The 22,878-nt window shown below is 41.4% G+C and overlaps 1 protein-coding gene across 3 annotated transcripts in view; it reads left to right on the forward strand.

The window, feature by feature from the left end:
* LOC114647383 (protein inscuteable homolog) overlaps positions 1 to 22,878 on the forward strand; it is a 646,645-nt gene that overhangs the window by 565,512 nt on the left and 58,255 nt on the right. For all 3 annotated transcript variants that reach the window (XM_051923473.1, XM_028796087.2, XM_051923472.1), the window contains exon 7: positions 18,332 to 18,457. In XM_051923473.1, the coding sequence (XP_051779433.1) occupies positions 18,332 to 18,457 (126 nt within the window). The remainder of the gene's footprint in view (positions 1 to 18,331; positions 18,458 to 22,878) is intronic.

Raw genomic sequence — 22,878 nt, forward strand, 5'->3', positions numbered from 1 at the left:
TCCTTTTCACCTTGTAAGCGATAATTTCTGGAAAACTGCTCACAACCCTCTCTCATTCATTACTTATTGAAATTCAAAACTCAGCGCAACCCAAGGTCAGGCATCACATGACCCAAAATGTCTCACGACCCACAGGTTAAGACAGACATGGGTCTAATGTGACATCCCCTCCGACTAATGCCAACAGGCCTGCGACTGGCCACGATCAAATCAAACAGTTTGGACATTCTCATTGGTCGGAAGGGCCGGCTCTTTGTGTATGAGAGATGTGAACCAACGAGCGTTCAGCCGGTGGTCCAGTGCAGTGAACTGAGTATACAGCAGCGATCAGGAATGAGGAGCACATGTGCTTTGAACCTCACAAACAGTCTGTCTGTTGTCTCGTATTTTACATACCGTAACATAAAAGGAAAAAAGAAAAAATGGCAAAGACCACTGCCGAACACTGCAACTGTTAACCTTTCATAAGGCGCCGCTCCGCCAGCCAGCAAGGTGTTTGCTGGCAGAAAAAGGGGCGAACCTGACTACACTGGAAAATCGACGCTTAGTTAGTCAGTGTGACATGGGCTGTGATTTTCAGTCGTGCAATTTGACAAGGCACTGCAAATCGGGCAAACGTCACACACTCGTGTAACATGACATCGACTTTATCCTTCTGCTCACTGCCCGTCACTAGACCACCTAAGGCATTCGCACATACAGGATGTTGCACCAACCATAGCAGGCAATATTTTTTTATTTACTGTTGTGAGAATGGACAGTGTATAGCGCCCAACCCGACACAGATTGGACACGGGAGGCACTTGTAAAATAAATACAGTAATCCCTCTTCCATCGCGGGGGTTGCGTTCCAGAGCCACCCGCGAAATAAGAAAATCCGCGAAGTAGAAACCATATGTTCATGTGCTTATTTTTATATATTTTAAGCCCTTATAAACTCTCCCACACTATTATAAACATTTCACGCACAATTATATAGCATAAACCCTTTGTATTCTCTTAGATATTAGGTAAGATTCGTTGAAATTATGTATGTAAACACACTGTTTATATACAGTAAAACCTAAATATTATTTTAAAGATATCGAGCGTCTCCGATATCATATATGTTACAGCCATTACGACAGACAGGCCACCAGCAATAAATACGTACAATGCAAGAAAAATTGTATGCAATAAAATGTGTGTACAGTGACACTAAACTATGTACATGTAATAAGTACTGTACGTAGATAATTAATTATGTTACTCACCAACAATGACACAACGACTTGTCCGATAACGATGAGTTTAATTTTACTGCACAACAAAGGATAGCGTTACAGCTCTTCTAAAGGAGCCTCTTCAGGCGACTGTTTAGCACCGCCGTTGTTCTCCTTCCGTCAGTCTTCAATCCAAATCCCTAAAGCAGATTCCATCCAGACTACTGCCTTATCATGTCCACTTGCAACTCATTTTGCGCCCTGGTTAAAGGACACTGAGGCCGTAGATCTTTTATGTTTTTCCTCCTTTTTAAATAAAAAGAATCGTGGACTCATTTATGCTGTAATGGTGTCCTGCAGCGGTGTAGCTGTTTCCTTCCTTCAACATATCCAAAACTTTTACCTTTTCTGCAATCATTTGCATCTTCTGTTGGCGCTTGGACACGGCCCCTGAAGCAGTAGCAGTGGCATGTTAATGCAGAATGAGTGAGATTAGTACTTCCTGGTTAATGCAGCACTCCTTCGCTGAGCCAATCAGCAGCACACAGGAACTTAACCGCATGCTCTGATTGGGTAGCTTCTCAGCCATCCGCCAATAGCGTCCCTTGTATGAAATCAAATGGGCAAATCAACTGAGGAAGCACACGTACTGTAGACCGCAGGCATCCGCGAAGCAGTGAAAAATCCGCGATATATATTCACATATGCTTACATTTAAAATCCGCGATATATATTCACATATGCTTACATTTAAAATCCGCGATGGAGTGAAGCCGCGAAAGACGAAGCGCGATATAGCGAGGGATCACTGTAAACTGTTTATTTTTCTTCGTCTGTGGGCTACGCCTTCCCCGGACCCACAGACACAACACAGTCCCAAAGTATTAAGCACACAAGTACAACAACAACTCTCTGGCACCGCCACTCCTCCTCCCAGGCAAATTGACTCTGGCCACTGAGTGGTGGTCGCTGGCTCCTTTTATAGTTCACCTGGTGCTTGATCACTGAGTGATGTATATGACTTGTGATGCATATGCTGCCCACATGGGCTCAGGAGTTCCAAACACAGCACCCCCTGGCGGTGCCTGCGGGACCCAACAGGGCTGCACCCAACTCCAATTCCCAGGGAGCCCTGTGAGAAACCGAGCCATCTAGCGTCCAGGGGGAGGTATTGCAGTGTCCAGGGCTGCTCCCCCTGTATATAGTGTGTAGGCTTGAGCAACATGCAGTATTCGAACCAGCAATTCCAGCCGGTCTTGGCGAACTAGGAAGAGGTGTTGGGGGGGGGCTTGGGGGAGAAACGAAACACGCAAGAAGATAAAGTGCATGAGCCCAAGGGTGTTTTATGGTGCACCCCCTTGAGAAAAGCCCCCCTGCCCCTTTTAAAACATTTTGTTTTTTTATTAAAACAAAGCTTGTAGTACAGACGTGTCCAAGCTTGGTTACCCAAAATGCAACTTGTTTTTTTTTTTTTTTTCTTTTTGCCAAACAAGCCCAAGTTTATTTTTTGGTTTTGTTTTTTTTTGTTTATTTTTTTTTTTTATACTGACTTCTACATCTTAATGAGGAAAAAACAAAAAAGGCGTCGCCCGGCCTCCTACAGTATTTAAGATTTAGCAGCAGGACGTGGCTGATTTTAAAGAATTGGCACTAATAACGTGGGGTTCTTGGTCTTTTTTCTAATTGTATAATTTAATTTAGTACAAAGTTTGTAAAATATCAGAGTATATATTGTTTCTACGACATGGTATTGCATTTATATCTTTTTACTACTTCAGTGATCTTTGATGGCTGCAGCAGCTTTACGTTATATTTTTGTTTTTTATGGAAATTGTACAAAATAAGAAAAAAAATCCATCTAAGACATCGATTCTAAAGATTATGTACAGAATATTCCTTAGTGGTAGAATTTAAAATGTAGGAATATTTGCTTTTTTGGAAACAAGAGTTGTATTTTCTGTTAAGAGTAAAAGATTTTTGCTATATATTATGGGCACGGTGGTGCAGTGGGTAGCGCTGCTGCCTCGCAGTTGGGAGACCTGGGGACCTGGGTTCGCTTCCCGGGTCCTCCATGCGTGGTGTTTGCATGTTCTCCCCGTGTCTGCATGGGTTTCCTCCCACAGTCCAAAGACATGCAGGTTAGGTGGATTGGTGATTCTAAATTGGCCCTAGTGTGTGCTGGGTGTGTTTGTGTGTCCTGCGGTGGGTTGGCACCCTGCCCGGGATTGGTTCCCTGCCTTGTGCCCTGTGTTGGCTGGGATTGGCTCCAGCAGACCCCCTGTGACCCTGTGTTTGGATTCATCCATCCGTCCATCCATTGTCTCCCGCTTATCCGAGGTCGGGTCGCGGGGGCAGCAGCTTGAGCAGAGATGCCCAGACTTCCCTCTCCCCGGCCACTTCTTCTAGCTCTTCCGGGAGAATCCCAAGGCGTTCCCAGGCCAGTCGAGAGACATAGTCCCTCCAGCGTGTCCTGGGTCTTCCCCGGGGCCTCCTCCCGGTTGGACGTGCCTGGAACACCTCACCAGGGAGGCGTCCAGGAGGCATCCTGATCAGATGCCCGAGCCACCTCATCTGACTCCTCTCGATGCGGAGGAGCAGCGGCTCTACTCTGAGCCCCTCCCGGATGACTGAGCTTCTCATCCTATCTTTAAGGGAAAGCCCAGACACCCTGCGGAGGAAACTCATTTCAGACGCTTGTATTAGCGATCTCGTTCTTTTGGTCACTACCCATAGCTCATGACCATAGGTGAGGGTAGGAACATAGATCAACTGGTAAATTGAGAGCTTCGCCTTGCGGCTCAGCTCCTTTTTCACCACGACAGACCGATGCAACGCCCGCATTACTGCGGATGCCGCACCGATCCGCCTGTCGATCTCACGCTCCATTCTTCCCTCACTCGTGAACAAGACCCCAAGATACTTGAACTCCTCCCACTTGGGGCAGGATCTCGCTACCAACCCTGAGAGGGCACTCCACCCTTTTCCGGTTGAGGACCATGGTCTCGGATTTGGAGGTGCTGATTCTCATCCCAGCCGCTTCACACTCGGCTGCGAACCGATCCAGAGAGAGCTGAAGATCACGGCCTGATGAAGCAAACAGGACAACATCATCTGCAAAAAGCAGTGACCCAATCCTGAGCCCACCAAACCGGACCCCCTCAACGCCCTGGCTGCGCCTAGAAATTCTGTCCATAAAAGTTATGAACAGAATCGGTGACAAAGGGCAGCCCTGGCGGAGTCCAACTCTCACTGGAAACGGGTTCGACTTACTGCCGGCAATGCGGACCAAGCTCTGGCACTGATCGTACAGGGACTGAACAGCCCTTATCAGGGGGATTATGGACAAATGTAATTGTATAATTTTGTACCTACATTGTGCAATACTTGATAAAAACGGTATAACAAAGTAGTGTGCAGGGGCGTCCCGGCTGGGCATGGACGCCAGTCGCCTGCCACACCTTATATATTTGTGGATAAGTCGGGACTTGATTTTACTGTATAATTTCCGGTATTTTATAATGTTGGTCGTATAAGTCGAATATGGAAAAACACTCACAGTATGTTCAAGAGATTATGATATGCTAAAGCCCACCTGAGAGAGTAACCGCGGAGCACATGGCCTTTTGTTTTTCTATGTATTGTGCCTACGTGACCACACGGTAATACCTGAACTACACCTTTATCGTAAGAGCATCCCTTATCTACGATGGAGCGTTCGATCAGAAGAAAATATGAGGCTGGTTTTACTTTAAAAGTCATTGAAGTGGTGAAAGAAATTGGTAACTGTGCTGGTGCAACAAAACTCGACGTGTCTGAGAAACTGGGGCGAGATTGGAGGAGGCAAGAAGATGTAAAAAAAAAACACGTGTCACAGTTTTGAACGGGTGTATAAGTCGGGTCTAATTTTATGATCAATTTTTCAGGTTTCAAGACCCAACTTATACACGAGTATATATGGTGATTATTTTTTTGAGTGGCAGGTATAAGCTTTTATAAATATCATAAAAGACACATTCTCATTTCACTGCTTATCGATATCTGAGTGCAATCCTGGAATTTTTCAAGACGCTGCCTGACTTCTTCCTCCAAAACCCCCTTTGCTGCTGAACAAGGTGAACTCAACATCACAATGCCGGTGTTACCTCCTCTTCAGCACGGGGATCGGCAGGATTCAAAGCACTAAAGCCATGGAAGACATCCCACAAAATGGTGGCCTGAGGGAATGCCAGTCATATTCTCCCTGGAAAACATTTCAGATTTGCTTGAAAACCACCTGAAAAATACCAAAAAAAATCGATGGAGATTTGCAGCACTCAAGTGTGAATGGGCCCTAAAGGTGGAAACGAGAGACGGGTGACGGTCTGCACATTCACACTAACAACGTGCGCCAGCGCTTATCCAACAAGAGCCCACGAAACACTTCCAATGACCCTCGACTCTGTCTGCTCCTTCAATCCTCGTCTACCCTGAAAGCCTCCTGAAAACTGGAGTGCACTTTTAGTGCTAATGTGTGCGCGTCTTGGACTACGGGCTGCCATTTCAAGTTGCTGCTTTATTCTCCAATACTCTATAAACTTTCTGATGTTGTGCTGAATCTGCTGATGACAGCAAAGGAAACAGAAATGATTGATCCTTTGGGTACAAGAAACATCACAGAAGAGTTAAAACTGAAACTCTGAGCTAAACAAAAGAAAGACTCATAACTGATGATAAGCAGACCTTTGGGGATTTGGGAACACCTGGAAAAGACAGAATGGGAAAACAAACACGGCAGGTCTAAATAATAGATGGTGCCACTGCAGGGACATTCTGGTTCCAAAAACAAATTAAATGAAAATACAAAAGAAATGGCCCAACTGGGTTGACAACAATGAAACAATTAAAAAATAAAACAAAGAGAAGATCACTTTAAACATAAATTAAAAAAACAAAACAAAAAAAAGGCTGTACATCAAAAAATATCCAGATGGTTAAGAGAGAAACCGAGGAGGCCAAAATAAACACCAAACCCCCCTGAGGACAAATAAAGTTCTCTCTATTAGTATACAGCGCCTTTCACATCTATCTATCTATCTATCTATCTATCTATCTATCTATCTATCTATCTATCTATCTATCTATCTATCTTATATAGCTCCTTTCATATCTATCTATCTATCTATCTATCTATCTATCTATCTATCTATCTATCTATCTATCTATCTATCTTGTATAGCTCCTTTTCTATCTATCTATCTATCTATCTATCTATCTATCTATCTATCTATCTATCTATCTATCTATCTATCTATCTATCTATCTATCTTGTATAGCTTCTTTTCTATCTATCTATCTATCTATCTATCTATCTATCTATCTATCTATCTATCTATCTATCTATCTATCTATCTATTATATAGTGCCTTTTCATATCTATCTATCTATCTATCTATCTATCTATCTATCTATCTATCTATCTATCTATCTATCTATTATATAGTGCCTTTCATATCTATCTATCTATCTATCTATCTATCTATCTATCTATCTATCTATCTATCTATCTATTATATAGTGCCTTTCATATCTATCTATCTATCTATCTATCTATTATATAGTGCCTTTCATATCTATCTATCTATCTATCTATCTATCTATCTATCTATCTATCTATCTATCTATCTATCTATCTATCTATCTATCTATCTATCTATCTTGTATAGCTCCTTTTCTATCTATCTATCTATCTATCTATCTATCTATCTATCTATCTATCTATCTATCTATCTATCTATCTATCTATTATATAGTGCCTTTCATATCTATCTATCTATCTATCTATCTATCTATCTATCTATCTATCTATCTATCTATCTATCTATCTATCTATCTATCTATCTATCTATCTATTATATAGTGCCTTTCATATCTATCTATCTATCTATCTATCTATCTATCTATCTATCTATCTATCTATCTATCTATCTATCTATCTATCTATCTATTATATAGTGCCTTTCATATCTATCTATCTATCTATCTATCTATCTATCTATCTATCTATCTATCTATCTATCTATCATATAGTGCCTTTCATATCTATCTATCTATCTATCTATCTATCTATCTATCTATCTATCTATCTATCTATCTATCTATCTATCTATCTATCATATAGTGCCTTTCATATCTATCTATCTATCTATCTATCTATCTATCTATCTATCTATCTATCTATCTATCTATCTATCTATCATATAGTGCCTTTCATATCTATCTATCTATCTATCTATCTATCTATCTATCTATCTATCTATCTATCTATCTATCTATCTATCTATCTATCTATCTATCCTGTCTTACTGTTACTCTGTGTGTCGATTGCTTTGCTCTGGAGTGGGAGTGGCCTTTGTGCTAGCAGGAGAGTGAGTGTAGCTTTTTCTTTTTTTCCTTTTTTTTCTTTTATTCTTTTTTTTTTCTAGTCATTTCTCTTAATTTTTAGCTGTGTTATTTGTATATAGTTATTATTTCAAGTTTATATAGTATTTTGTTTTTAAAAAGAAGTGGCTAGGATGGCTGTGTCCCGAGGGATACAGCCAGGCCTTTTGCCACATGGCTTTGAAAATCTTAGCAGAAGAAATGGCATCAAGTTGATTGTTGATCCAGTAGTTTCAGTAGAGAAGTGTGTTACTGAAATTGGAAAAATAATTGGATGTAAAAACATTATTTCTGCTTCACGAATGAATAAGGCAGTTGTGGTATTTCTAAATGAGGAGGCCTTAGTTCACCAACTGGTTCAGGAAGGCCTAGTTATTAATGGAACCCTCATTTCTGTTTTGCCGCTTTCAACTCCTGCAAAGAGGATTATAATCTCTAATGTTCCTCCTTTCTTGAAGAATGAACTGCTACGTAATGAATTGCGCAGGTATGGTGAGATTATTTCTGATATTACTTTGATTCCTTTGGGGTGTAAACAGCCAGAATTAAAGCATGTGGTTTCATTTAGGAGACAGGTTTTTATGCTCCTCAACAGAGGTTACAATGAGTTAGATGTTGCTCTGAAATTCAAAGTTGATGGATGTGATTATATTGTGTTTATATCTTCTGAATCAATGAAATGTTTTAAATGTGGCCGTGCAGGGCACAAAGCAGTTGATTGTAAGAGAACTGATGGAAGTTATTCTATGGGAGGTAACATACATGTAGTGAGGGAGTCAGATGTAGAGGATGAGTCTGAGGACTCCGACTCCGATGCTGAAGATCAGCAGATTGTTATCTGTGAGGTATCCACAGGTACTCTTAGCTTGACTTCAGGAAGTTCTGAAAATCAGATACCCAGTTGTAGCTCCACAGTTGAAAGGAGTGAAATAAAGACAGCTGAGACAAAAATGCCTGAAGTGGACGGATTGGCTAAGGCCGAGTTGAAGTCCTCTAATCTAAATATACATCAGGCTGAAGAAAAGGGCCCAGCTGAGGCTGAGGTTGAGGTTATGCAGCTTATCAGAGAAACGTCACCAACTGAGGTGGATGACATTGAAAATCTGAATGCTGCTGCTGCTACTGCCTGTGAACCATCTAAGGTGGATGAGCGGGCCGAGGCCAGTCCTGAGTCCACAGTCCACAGTGAAGCTGCTCGCCCTCTCTTGAATCTCAAAGCTGTGGCAGAAACTGAACCAGGCACCACTTCAGGTAGTGCAGTTAGGGAAGAAAAAGCTGGAATTGTTGAGGAAATGAATGTTGAAGAAGAATGGACGACACTCCCCAGAAAGAGGAAAGAAACCTCAGATGGTGAAGTAGGTGCAAAGAGAAGTAACAACTTGAACCTGACAGAGGGGGCTGACGTGTCTTTAAAAAATCGCTTTTTAAATACCAGAGAGGTGACAATTAGCCCAGAGTGTGAGGAGAGTCAGCAGGGTGGTGAGGACAGTGACTCTTGCATGTCAAGTGACAATTTAACTGGTACTCTTGGAAAAACGGAGTACAGCACTGAAAGCATTCTGAGCTTTCTGGATTTTCTTGAAGGCAAAAGGAGGGTCAATGTTGTAGAACATTTTCCTGACCTGGAACTTTTTTTGGTTTCAGCCAAGCGTGTTATGCGTAATGCTGTTCCTTTGGGAATGGAAAGAAAAGAATTTAATCGTTTAAAGAATGTTATCAGCAAAGTTAGAAAGTCTCTCACCTCCAGCACATAATGGCTCCACACCAGCTCCTCTTTGCTTCATTAGTTAAAGTTCTTGTTGTCATTGCTGCTCCATTTCTATTCTTTCTAATGCCTGTTCTCTCTTTGGGCTCTTTGAACGTTAACGGCTGCAGAGACTCCTCAAAGAGAGACGTACTTTTTCAATATTTAGAACATAAAAAACTTGATGTGATTTTTCTTCAAGAAACTCATACTGACCCAATGAATGAGTCGGAGTGGCAGAGGGACTGGGGTGGCATGACGTTTCTGAGCCACGGCTCCAGTGCCAGCGCAGGGGTGGCAGTGCTCTTCAGTAAAGCAATTCTCCCAGAGTCCATCGACTGTATTGAGCAAGTTAAAGGCCGTCTCATGAAGGTTGTTGTTCATATTCAGGGGAAAAATATTATTTTTATAAATGTCTACGCTCCAAATGAGGGCAAAGAGAGAGTTTCTTTTTTCTTTTGTTAAAAGACGTGCCAGCTGAGTGCAGTTCAGAGGATGTCATGTTCTTAGCTGGTGATTTTAATTGCACTGAAAATGCAGTGATGGACAGGAATGGCACTGAGCCTCACCCGGGGTCAGTCAAGGTGTTGCAGTCGGTCCTTCATCAGCAAGAACTTGTGGATGTGTGGAGGGAGTTGAACCCGACGGCGAGACAGTATACATGGCTCAAGGCCTCCAGTGGCATGTTATCTATGGCACGGCTGGACAGAATTTATACTTTACAGCACAATTTGAACCTCATTTTGGGCTCTTGCCTTCTGCCCACAGGGTTTTCAGACCATAGTTTAGCTCTCATTCGTTTTTCTTTGGGGTCTGAAAGTAATTTTAAATCTTTCTGGCACTTTAACTCTAAACTTCTTAAAGACTCTCTATTTCTTCAACACTTTCATCTCTTTTGGGACAAATGGAGACTCAGCAAAAGTGAATTCTCATCTCTGAAACAATGGTGGGATGTCTCCAAGGTCCAAATTAAACTATTTTGCCAGTTTTATTCTGAACATTCTTCTAGAAAGGTCACCATGGCCATTAAAGAACTGGAAGAGGACATTGGGCTAATTCAAGCCAAACTGGATAGCGGTTTTGATGCCACTTTGCTTGAGTCCCTACAAGACAAAAAGGATTCTCTAAGATCCCTGCTGGATGAACAGGTGAAGGGCGCCATTGTCCGGGGGAGATTCCAGAATATTTCTCACATAGACGCCCCTACGCAGTTTTTCTTTTCTTTGGAGAAAAAGGTTGCTCAGGCAAAAATCATTCACTGTCTGAAAACTGCAGATGGGACTGAAATGACGGAGACTGAGGAGATCAAGGAATTTGCCTTAAAATTTTACAAAGACTTATTCTCTGCAGAAACCGTGGACTTGTCTTCAACCACAGAATTTTTCTTTGATGACTTACCACAGTTGACTCCATCCACTAAGGAAGTACTCGACCTGCCACTATCGCTGGAGGAACTCACTAGTGCTCTTGGGAGTCTAAATCAGAACAAAGCCCCTGGGATTGATGGACTTCCCGTCGAATTCTACAAGTCCTTTTGGGATGTCATGGGTAAGGACTTCCTGACTGTGTTCATGGAGAGCATCAGGGATAAAGAACTTCCTGTGAGTTGTCGGAGAGCTGTTTTGACTCTTTTGCCAAAAAAAGGGGATCTTTGCAACATTAAGAACTGGAGACCAATCAGCCTACTATGCTCGGACTACAAAATCTTTTCTAAAGCGTTGGCTCTTCGTCTGAGGACTGTTATGAACTGCTTGGTGGCTTTCGATCAGTCATACTGTGTCCCTGAACGATGTATTTTTGATAACATTTTCTTTGTGCGGGATTTGGTATCTGCCTCTGAGATTCTTGGGTTTAAGGCGGGTCTTATCTCATTGGATCAAGAAAAGGCCTTTGACCGGGTAGACCACCAGTATTTATTTAAAGTTCTAGAGAGGTTTGGTTTTGGTGAGACCTTTCTAGGTTATATTAAATTAATGTACACAAATGTGTTTAGTGTTTTAAAAATTAATGGAGGATTGGGAGCCCCATTTTCTGTTACAAGGGGCATTCGTTAGGGGTGTGCACTCTCCGGTATGTTATAGTCGCTGTTCATAGAGCCCCTGCTCCACAGACTTCGCCAATTACTTCATGGCCTGTCATTGCCTGTGTGTCCCACTACATCCTTTAAGGTGGTGGCATATGCTGACGATGTCACAGTTGTCATCACTGAACCCGATGATGTTGTCCTGCTGCAGGACTGTTTACAGGTGTTTCAAACGGTGTCATCTGCCAGGGTCAACTGATCCAAATGTAACGCCTTTCTGATGGGCAAGTGGGACTGTCCTCCCCCAAGCCTCCCAAGTGGTTTAACATGGAACTCTAAGGTGTGTGGCAGGTGGCCGGGTGCGGCCCTCAATCAGCCGCCTATTTAAGGAGCCGCCGCCCTGCAATCAAGGCTGGAGTCGGGTGAGAAGGTGGACGAGGTCAGAGGAGGCGGCAAGGAGAGGCCCTGAGTGTGTGTATAGTGAAGAGACGGCTTGGAGGAGAAGCCAGGACTTTGGGAGACTGTTGGGGTTTGTTGGTGGCGGTGCACTTAGTGACTTATGTACAATAATAGTGTAAATAAACGTGTGGTGATGGACTGCAACGTGTCTGCCTGTCTGTGTCCGGGCTGTACCTTTCTACAGGTGTTTAAACATCTGGGAATTTACATTGGGAAGTCTGGAGCCACAGCTGATAACTGGGAGGGCTTAATTGATCAAATTCAGGGGAGACTGAAGAAATGGAAATGGGTGGTCACCAAGCTCTCTTTTAGGGGTAGAGTGCTGATTATTAATAATTTAATCGCTTCAATGCTTTGGCATAAATTTAGGTGTGCAGATCCTCCACTTTGGCTATTAAAAGAAATTCAGAGAATTTTGCTGGATTTTTTTTGGGACAAAATTCATTGGGTTAAACGCAGTGTGGTACATCTGCCTGTGGATGAAGGTGGTCAGGGCTTGGTGGACATTCTGTGCAGAATTGAAGCTTTTAGGCTGACAGATTTACAGCGTCTTTTGTACGCCCCTCAGCCTTTACTGTGGAGGAGTTTGGCGTTCGCTTTTTATCATAGGGTTGGTAATCTTCTTTTTGATTTGCAACTCCTTTTCATTGACGTCAAGCAATTGGCGCTGTCTGTGCTGCCCGTTTTTTACCGCAATATGTTATTAATTTGGCATACTAAAGCAAGCAGAGTGGGAATTAATCTGGACTCAGTCTTCTGGTTACTTGAAGAACCAGTAGTATGGAATCCAACCTTGGAGTTTGACTCGGTTAGTTTGAACTCCCTGCTTATGAGCAAAGGCTTTACTAAAGTAGCTGACTTTATTGATCCGGTCAGCAACCAGTGGAAGTCTGAGGCAGCTGTGGCACATGAGCTCGGGATTAGGTCTGTCCGCTTTGGGGGGCCGATTATTAACAAACTACAAGTCTCTTTAGTGCAATTGGGTGCAGGTCCCCTGTGTGAGGAGTTTTTCTCTGGTGATCTCATAAAAGAGGCGGAACCTCCTGAATGTGACATTAGAATTAAACCAAATGTAAAAGATTTTATCAGGCCTAAAAACTCAATTTTAAAAATTAATCACATAAATGGAATTTTGTTCCAAGATTTGTCAAAAAAAGAATTGTATGACTGGTGTCTTAAAGTATCCCATTTTATACATTTGAAGGAGATGACTGATACCCTCTGGAGGAACACTCTGTGTCTGCATGACACGACATCTCCAGCATGGAGGACTTTATATAAACCTCCCATTGAGAAAAGAGTTGGGGACCTGCAGTGGAGGATTCTACATGTAGCACTAGCTACCAATTCATTCTTAAAAACCTTTGGTGCCAGCGCAACAGATCAGTGTCCATTTTGCCTTCAGAAAGACACAATTTATCATTTATTCCTATATTGTACCAGATTACAACCATTGCTGACTTTCCTTGCTTTATTGTTGTTGAATTTGGGGATTGTATTTAATGAACTCATTTATATTTTTGGAATGTCGGTGTCGAGAATTCATAAAAGAGAATGTTTACTTTGTAATTTTTTGTTAGGCCAGGCCAAGATGGCAACTTTAAAAACAAGAAGAAATAGAGATAAAGGTCTGAAAACCACTGACGCCCTATTAATGTTTAAGGTCCTCCTTCAAAGGAGATTGAAGATTGAATTTGCATATTTTAAACTAATTAATCAATTAGATGTACAGTATTTAGTGAAATCTGGGCTGTAAATGATGTTTTATGTTCCATGGAAAATGAATGTCTGGTACTAAAGTCTGAGTAGGAAAACTTTACTTTTAAATGTTTTTGAATGTTGGCTGTTAATTTGACTGCAGTTGTGTTATAATTGTTAATAAAGGTCATTTTAAAATTAAAAATTATCTATCTATCTATCTATCTATCTATCTATCTATCTATCTATCTATCTATCTATCTATCTATCTATCTATCTATCTATCTATCTTGTATATCTCCTTTTCTATCTATCTATCTATCTATCTATCTATCTATCTATCTATCTATCTATCTATCTATCTATCTATCTATCTATCTATCTATCTATCTTGTATATCTCCTTTTCTATCTATCTATCTATCTATCTATCTATCTATCTATCTATCTATCTATCTATCTATCTATCTATCTATCTATCTATCTATCTATCTATCTATTATATAGTGCCTTTCATATCTATCTATCTATCTATCTATCTATCTATCTATCTATCTATCTATCTATCTATCTATCTATCTATCTATCTATCTATCTATCTATCTTGTATATCTCCTTTTCTATCTATCTATCTATCTATCTATCTATCTATCTATCTATCTTGTATATCTCCTTATCTATCTATCTATCTATCTATCTATCTATCTATCTATCTATCTATCTATCTATCTATCTATCTATTATATAGTGCCTTTCATATCTATCTATCTATCTATCTATCTATCTATCTATCTATCTATCTATCTATCTATCTATCTATCTATCTATCTATCTATCTATCTATCTATCTATCTTATATAGCTCCTTTAATACACTACAAACACTTAATACATGTTAGGAAAATAAATAAATGGTGATGCGACCCAGTGGTGAACACTCGACTGTCCCACCATTTGTGAAGCGTGTTACTGTCACAGGGACAGTTGATATTTTGATAAAAATAAAACAATGACATTCACAAGATAGAATCCCAGTAATTTGATGTTGAAGTGTTTCCAGTTTAGTGCAGGATGAAGACAATTTACAAATCGCACTGTTTTGTTTTTTGTGAGCCAAAGTACCTGCATGGCCCGGTCATATTTGTAAAATGGATTGAGGAAAGAAAGCAAAAGTTTGTGCGTTTTTGAACTGGTGACCCTTTTGTTATTGCTATCTGTCCCCCACATTGACTCCACATCAATGTCTCTGCTCTTGGGGGTCGAGATTTCATTCTTTTTGGGGTCCGATTGGATTCCAGAATTGCAGTAACTCCTTGATGGGTTATAACCAGGAATGCTGTCACGTCAGACTTGTCCACTTCATTCAAGTTGGATAATCTGTAATGCTTAAATTATGAATAAAAGCAGTGTAAGAAAAAGAAGATGAAGAGGAGACCTGACTGAAGTGTTTAAAATGATGAAGGGAATTAGTCCAGCGGATAGAGACGGTGACTTTAAAATGAGTTCATCAAGAACAGGAGGACACAGCTGGACACGTGTGAAGGGTGAATTTCACTCAAACATTAGGAAGAGACCCACAGACTCAAGTGACCAAGTCGTGTGGTGGACAGGAGGTCTTTAGCGACCTTCATAGCTGAACTTGTTGTTGCTTTGGAGGAATGAAGTGGACAGGACTGGTGGGCTTTGTTGGGCTGAATGGCCCGTTCTCGTCAAAGCTTTTCTGATGTTCTCAGTCTTAATGATGACAGTTCACTTTATTTACTTGCATCAGGAATGCGGCCATTTTTCTTGACTTGTTCTCCAGTGGAGACAGAGAAACTTGAGGTCAGAGCGCTGGGTCAGCTATCCTGGAGCAACTGCAGATTAAGAGCCTGGATGAAGGGCCCAACAGAGTAGCATTCCTTCTGGCCAAACCGGAAAGTTTCCAGTTAGCAGCGTGGATCCTTTAGCCCAGAGAGCCACCACTCTTGAGGGGTCTTTGAATCCCCTGACTGATTTTCTCCTGATGAAACAGAGATCAAGTGTGTACCTGGCAGACATTTCCATTCTGTACTACCTGGGGGGCTCAAAGTGATGCTGGGTGTTGGTGCAGCTTCAGGGTTTTGGGGTGTTGGCCGCAGTGGAAGCGTTTAACACACAGACACTGGCCTGGCAATTCTTGTGTAGGCGGTAATGAACATGAAGGGGGCTTCCTTTAAACACGTCGAGGGAGTAGCGATGCCACGCCACTTGCCTCTGATTATTACAGTTGTTATTTTGAACGCTCCCTCCTTGACACGATGGGGCAATTTATCAGAAAAGATAAATGAATGGCCGTAAAGATTTGTTATTGTGTGGGCAGAGGAACGGCGGTGGCGGTGGCAGCTCGTTAGCATCCCCATCCCGCCCGCCCGCTTGCATGCTTGGCGGCTTTTAACGAAGACTTTCGGGATAATGATGCTCTCGTCGGTGTCCTGTGAATGATCGCGGCAGACATTGCTCTAAGGATCGCGGCAGCTGCAAATGACCTCTTTTGCTCGTTTGTTTTCCCGTGTCCATTCGTTTCTCTAATGGCTACTCTGCCATTCAATTTGGGGAGCCGCCGGGCTTCTGCTGCGTGCGTCATAACTGGTCTGCATGTTAGAAATTATTTAGACAGAAATAAGTGAGGAAATGTCTAATGAGGGCAAGCAGTTGTGTGAATGAGAAAGAAAGCCACGAGGGAGCATTCAGTTAGAATTAAATGCAGCTGAACAGGCGGGGGGGGGGGGGGCTTCTACCGGAGGGATGTCAGAATCACCGACCTGAGGGGTATCGGCAGATATGAAGTGGTCATTCTCCGCTCCTTGGTCTTCAAATCATCCGCCTGTGCTTTAGAAACACTCAGTATGAGTGGCACAATAAAATGGAAAAACTGAACTCCACCTCCTGGTACAAACTGTCAGCGTGATCGTGAATGTCACCTCCAGCCTTTCAACCCTGACCTCCAAGGAGTTGCGGCACTATAACCCTAAGCCCCCAAAGTAATTTTCAACAATTTTGATTTCTATGGACATGGACAAATGTGGTGGTCCCCTTCCAGTTCATTGAAAAAGTGCTGCGTGCTTCCTGTAAAGTGACAAAATGAAAAGAAATTGTCCCCTGCGTCCCTGCAGTCTTTTGAGACGTCATCAAGTAAAGCAAAGCAAGTGTGACAAGAGATCAGCTACTGCGTATTCTACAAAGATCTTTTACAATGGCCAGATCTTCAATAACTGGACTTTTTTCAAACGTGCTGTTTTCTTGAATTTATTGTGGTATAGCGGGTCCGCGGCCTCAAAAGAATGGCCAGTTTTAAATAATCCAGATAGCCGTGTCAGTCTCCGTGGGTGCGATCGCACGAACCGAGGGGAGGTAATGAGGTGACTGGGGCGAGTCGCACCTACACTTGAGGGTGCTTCGATCTCAGTTGCTTCATCGGCTTCCTGCGGTGCGTGATTAAGACACAGCGCCTACTGACCCATTATAAGTACATGAGGAAAAGAGATAGATAGATGTGAAAGGCACTATATGATAGATAGATAGACGTGAAAGGCACTATATGATAGATAGATAGATAGATAGATAGATAGATAGATAGATAGATAGATAGATAGATAGATAGATAGATAGATAGATAGATAGATAGATGTGAAAGGCACTATATGATAGATAGATAGACGTGAAAGGCACTATATGATAGATAGATAGACGTGAAAGGCACTATATGATAGATAGATAGATAGATAGATGTGAAAGGCACTATATGATAGATAGATAGATAGATAGATAGATAGATAGATAGATAGATAGATAGATAGATATGAAAGGCACTATATAATCTATCTATCTATCTATCTATCTATCTATCTATCATATAGTGCCTTTCATCTATCTATCTATCTATCTATCTATCTATCTATCTATCTATCTATCTATCTATCTATCTATCTATCTATCATATAGTGCCTTTCACATCTATCTATCATATAGTGCCTTTCATATCTATCTATCTATCTATCTATCTATCATATAGTGCCTTTCACATCTATCTATCTATCTATCTATCTATCTATCTATCTATCTATCTATCTATCTATCTATCTATCTATCTATCTATCTATCTATCTATCTATCTATCTATCTATCTATCTATCTATTAATTATACAGTTCCTTTCACTCTATCTATCTATGCTTTTATAGTGCCTTTCACATCTATCTATCTATCTATCTATCTATCTATCTATCTATCTATCTATCTATCTATCTATCTATCTATCTATCTATCTATCTATCTATCTATCTATTAATTATACAGTTCCTTTCACTCTATCTATCTATGCTTTTATAGTGCCTTTCACATCTATCTATCTATCTATCTATCTATCTATCTATCTATCTATCTATCTATCTATCTATCTATCTATCTATCTATCTATCTATCTATCTATCTATCTATCTATCTATCTATCTATCTATCTATCTATCTATCTATCTATCTATCTATGTGTTTTTGTGGATATTTAATTTTTCTCAGCATCATCAGCTCATAGTAAGTCTGTTAGATAGATAGATAGATAAATACTTTATTAATCCCAAGGGGAAATTCACACTGTTGCTGTTGTTGAGAATGTTGGCCATTCTCTCAAGTCCATTTGCTGCTGTTACCTTACTGTTCACTTCTTGAGGGTTTGGAAGACCACCGCCTGTCTCTATCTTCCTCTTCCTCTTCCTCCAGTCTCTAGTCTGCACTTTTCCTTTGTCATTTTTGTACTTCCCTCTGTGCTTGCAGGAAGGAGCTGTTGTGGCCCTCTTCAAGATCTGTCGACAGGATTGCTTCAGAAGCCTTTACGCCTCGGCGCTGAGGACGCTGGCATCTGTCTGCTGTGTAGAAGAAGGAATTCAGCAGCTGGAAAAGGTACATGAATGATGCAGGGGTTTCACTGTTGCCCTTTTGGGGACTCTCACCTCGGCTCCTCCAATGCATTCAGCTCTGCACAGATATAAATGGCACCAAGGCTACAGTGTCCAATTAGGAGCCTTTCTCAGTGGGGCACCTTAAATATTTAAAGTATGCATGTGTGAGCAAAAAACAGAACACATCAGGCCAGGTGTGAACATGAACCCGTAATGTGGAAGTCGTAGACCGGGATGCACCTCGGTGTCCATTTAGCACACCAGCACAAAGGCCTGATTTAGTAGCCTGTGTTTTCCTTCATGGTTGGCTTATAACTTAATCTTTTAAAGCAATGAAATGACATGTGTGGAAATTTAACAAGCCCTAGCAGCTCTCACCAGAGTACTCACCCCCAGTGTGTGCATAAGCTTCATAATTTATGAAGTGGTTGCCCAAATATTTTTGACACGTATTCTATATTTAGGTTAGAATTAACAGGAAAAGTCCATGTCCTGTCTTGATGCAAAAGGAATTGTGAGTGCTGTGAGTCTGCACCGCAAAATAGGGCAAACGGGCCTTTAAACATACAAAAAACAGACAAGGATGTCACTGTTGTGTCTCAAGAACAGGTCTTACCCCGGACAGCATAACCCTAAACTCAAAAGGTAGGCTTCAAGGCCTGCAAAAGTGCAAAACGGGACTCAAGCTTTTAAAAGTTCAGAAATGTGCTTTAAAGGAGAGGATAACTAGAAAAGGTCTGGCTTAAATGGGCAAGACAAAGAAGTGTCTTTACAGTAGGCAGTGTGGCATTGACGCTTTGGACTGCAAACCCTGTGGTCACGAGTTCAGATCCCACTGCTGACACCATGTGGCTTTGAACAGGTCACTTCACCTGCCTGGGCTCTAATAGGCCATCTGAACACCCTCTTCAGGACTCCATGTCAGCCAGATGCTAATATCAACACTGATCACTACAAGACGTGTCCAGACTTACGGTAAACGACACAAGTCGCATTATTCAAACATTGTGAGCAGAAAAGGAAAGGAACTTCAAACAACATGTTTCAAGCTACATCCACAATTACGAAGGCAAGATCTGGACATTTTAACATGATTGTGTGCCAGCCAAAGGCTAACATGGTGACACCGCTAACATTGTGTGTCTGTGTCAATCGCTGTTATAATTTTCCTAACATCTTTGTCAATCTCAGTTTCAAACAAGGATTCAGAGAAAGGAAAGGTTACCATCAGGGCCCAGTGCTACAGATGTTACCATTTAAAACTTGTGTCTACTATGAACTCACCGGGGACAAATCTGTGATAACATTAGGGATCTTTAAAAAATAGAATTTCAATAATTAGTCCAGCGGTTCTCAAACTATGGGGTGCACCCCCCCCCCCAGTAACAAAAAAGGGGGCGCAATGGCGTAATTTCGCTAATCGTAGGAAAATTTTAAACTTGTAGCGGTGTATTAGCAGCAAAAAATATAGGAATAAATCTTATCAGGGTTTCAAAAAAACGTTAGGGAGGCGCGATTAAAACTGTTATGAAAACTCGGGTCGCAAATACTTAAAGGTTGAGAAACGCTGAATTAGTCATTAAAGTGTATTCAGGGACAGGTGAATATGTACGTCAGTTTCATCCATAATTGCATGAGTCTGCTGGACATCTTAACCTTGTTAAAAAAGTGATTGTCTCTGTTTGAGCCAGCAAACCGCTGCTTCATTGTAAGGGTCTCCATTTGTTTCCTCAGCTGGAGGGTCCTTGCTCTGCGAGACTTATTTTCATCAAGTGCTAAGTCAATAAATGATGGATCCGGAGCCCAGGTGTAGTTGTGGTCCTTGAGGATTTTATTGCCATCATGGTGTGCTATCCTCTCCCAAAACCCCTGGAGCCTCATACATAAAGCCGTGCATAGAACTCACACTATAACGTGACGTAACATGTGCGTACGCACAAAAAAATCTAGGTGCATAAATCTGTGCGAACGGCAACTTCCACGTTCTTCCACTACATAAATCCCGGTCAGCGTGAAAAGTAACGCACGTGCACGCGCCTGCTGTCCCGCCCCAACTCCTCCCAGAATTACGCCTCTTTGAATATGCAAATCAATATAAATAGCCCTTAAGCTCAGCCTTCTGTGAAAAGACAATGGCAAAAGCACGGGGGGAAAATAGAAGAATTTCAGCGAATACCAAGTGGAGGCAAAGAAAAACATACTGTTTGTTGGTTTAAATAGTGATATAAGCAACAAAAGGAAGTTGATCGAGTGACATAGCGTGTCGGAGAAACTCGAAAGCTCAAGTTCACAAAGTCGCACAGTGCCTGAAATAAAAAAGAAGTTGTCAGGTATCAAAGTCACCGTGAAAAGAGGAGTCGTAGCCCACCGTCTGAGTGTCATATGAAAGCTTATTAGGGTACAGAGAAAAAAAATAGGCACACAGTGGGGAAAAAAACAAGAAATGTCAACTTTAATCTCGAAATTTCCACTTTAATCACGTAATTTATTTTGTCATTAAAGTAGAACATCATAAACTTCAACTTAACATCGTTTAATTTACTAGTTTCTCAAATCCCATCATAACTAAAGTAGCACGTTAAATGCTTTGTTCTGTATTTGATCTTCTATGTGCTCTGTGTGCGAATCACTACGTGCTTCTTAAACGGGCTTTCTCTTCCTCCGAATGGACACAGAATCCATTACATTCATGATATTACAGCTCTCTGAATAATTAAAATACTGAGATGTATACGTGATATCATTTTCATGATGATAGGAGTTAAAGCATGTTATTAAACATGGGAACACGGTGGCGCAGTGATTGTTCATATCTCACGCAGGATGCTTGCTGTGCCAATCACGACCTTCGATGAAATAATTTATCACAGCAGTACTGCCTCTTTCAAACGTACTAACCGCCAATTCCTGTCCTTACTTTTCTTTCTCCAAATATCCAATCGCCACACAATCAGCTCTGTAATAGACGTGAAGCCATCTGTAAGCTTAGAACGCCGATTCTTCAAAACTTTTAAGGAACATTGAAATATGTTTGTAGTACGTGTTTAATTATTCTATCTGTCTATCCTTCCAGTGTCGCGTCAGCAACAGCAAGAATACTAAGTGAAACAGGAACAATCCCTGAACTAGCTAGTGCTGCAGCACCATGTAGTTAAAGTTAAAGTTTTATCTGTATATAATGTAATTAAAATATTTTGCTGCATTTCATCTTAAAAATGATATCGTCATCATATGTAAATATGCGCTTTATAAAGTGGCTCAGGTTGTGTAATATTATAACTGTATCACAAGTTTACAGTGAGGTGATTGTACTTATAAGTCCTAACAGTTCTACAAGGAGCACTTGATGGACTGACTGAGTGTGTTTAGAGCTCTTGGGATGAAACTGTTTGTGAACCGCGAGGTCCGTACAGGAAAGGCTCTGAAGTGTTTGCCACATGAGAGAAGTTCAAATAGACTGTGCGCATGGCTGAGGCAGCGTGTGCTTGATGCTGTATCCTGATAATTCTCTTTCTGATCAGCTGCTGTAGATCAGCGATTCACACACAGATACAGTGATATAAATACTCCGAGTGGTGCAGTGAGAGTAATATGGAAAAAGATGATCCGCTGTGGCAACACCTAACGGGAGCAGCTGAACGAAGAAGAAGAAGGTGCAGTGAGAGTAACAACTCTAAAGCAGTTACGGTATTTAGAATAGTTTGACCATTCTGTGGACCATTATATTGCTGCAGGTTAATTACAATCAGATGCATTACACTAATAAACAATATGCGGTTAATGTCAGTGTATTTATAAAGCTGCATCAGGGACGTGGATCTAAAAAAGAAAGGATAACCACACAGGAACAGTAGCACTGCTTTGACGCTGGGTGCCGCTAGTCTGCAAAACCGAGCGCAGAACTTGCGTACGCCAGGGTATGAGCTACCGTGGAAATGTGCGTGGCTTTACGCCAAGTGTAGGTTTCATACATCGCGATTTAAACATGGAAACGTTCTTATGCAACATTTTTGTGCGTACGCACCGTTTATACATGAGGCCCCAGGTCTTGAACGTGGAACGGAGAAATATTTTCCCACAAACAACGCAGGATCTGCTCCCTTCTTCAACAGTTGCTGCCCTGTCTCAGACCCTGGATCACACAAATCCTCTTTTTTAAAATGGCGTCTACAAAATCCATTTTGATTTGGTTTCCACATCAGATGGAGGTGTAAGAAAACTAAGTGCCTTGTTGAACTTACTGAAAGCTCGACATAAAGGTACACAACAATGTTCAGCTGCAGAGCCATCTGTACGCTGAAACTTAAACTTCTTTTTCTCTGACATTCTGAGCACTAAACAAAAATCACAACTGCAGTAGTGACTGAGTGGGCTAAAACTTCACCTGAAGTACATCAGCACTACTGTGTGCATTCGGCAAAC

This window comes from Erpetoichthys calabaricus, chromosome 2 (assembly GCF_900747795.2).
Source record: "Erpetoichthys calabaricus chromosome 2, fErpCal1.3, whole genome shotgun sequence".
Lineage (NCBI taxonomy): Eukaryota > Metazoa > Chordata > Cladistia > Polypteriformes > Polypteridae > Erpetoichthys > Erpetoichthys calabaricus.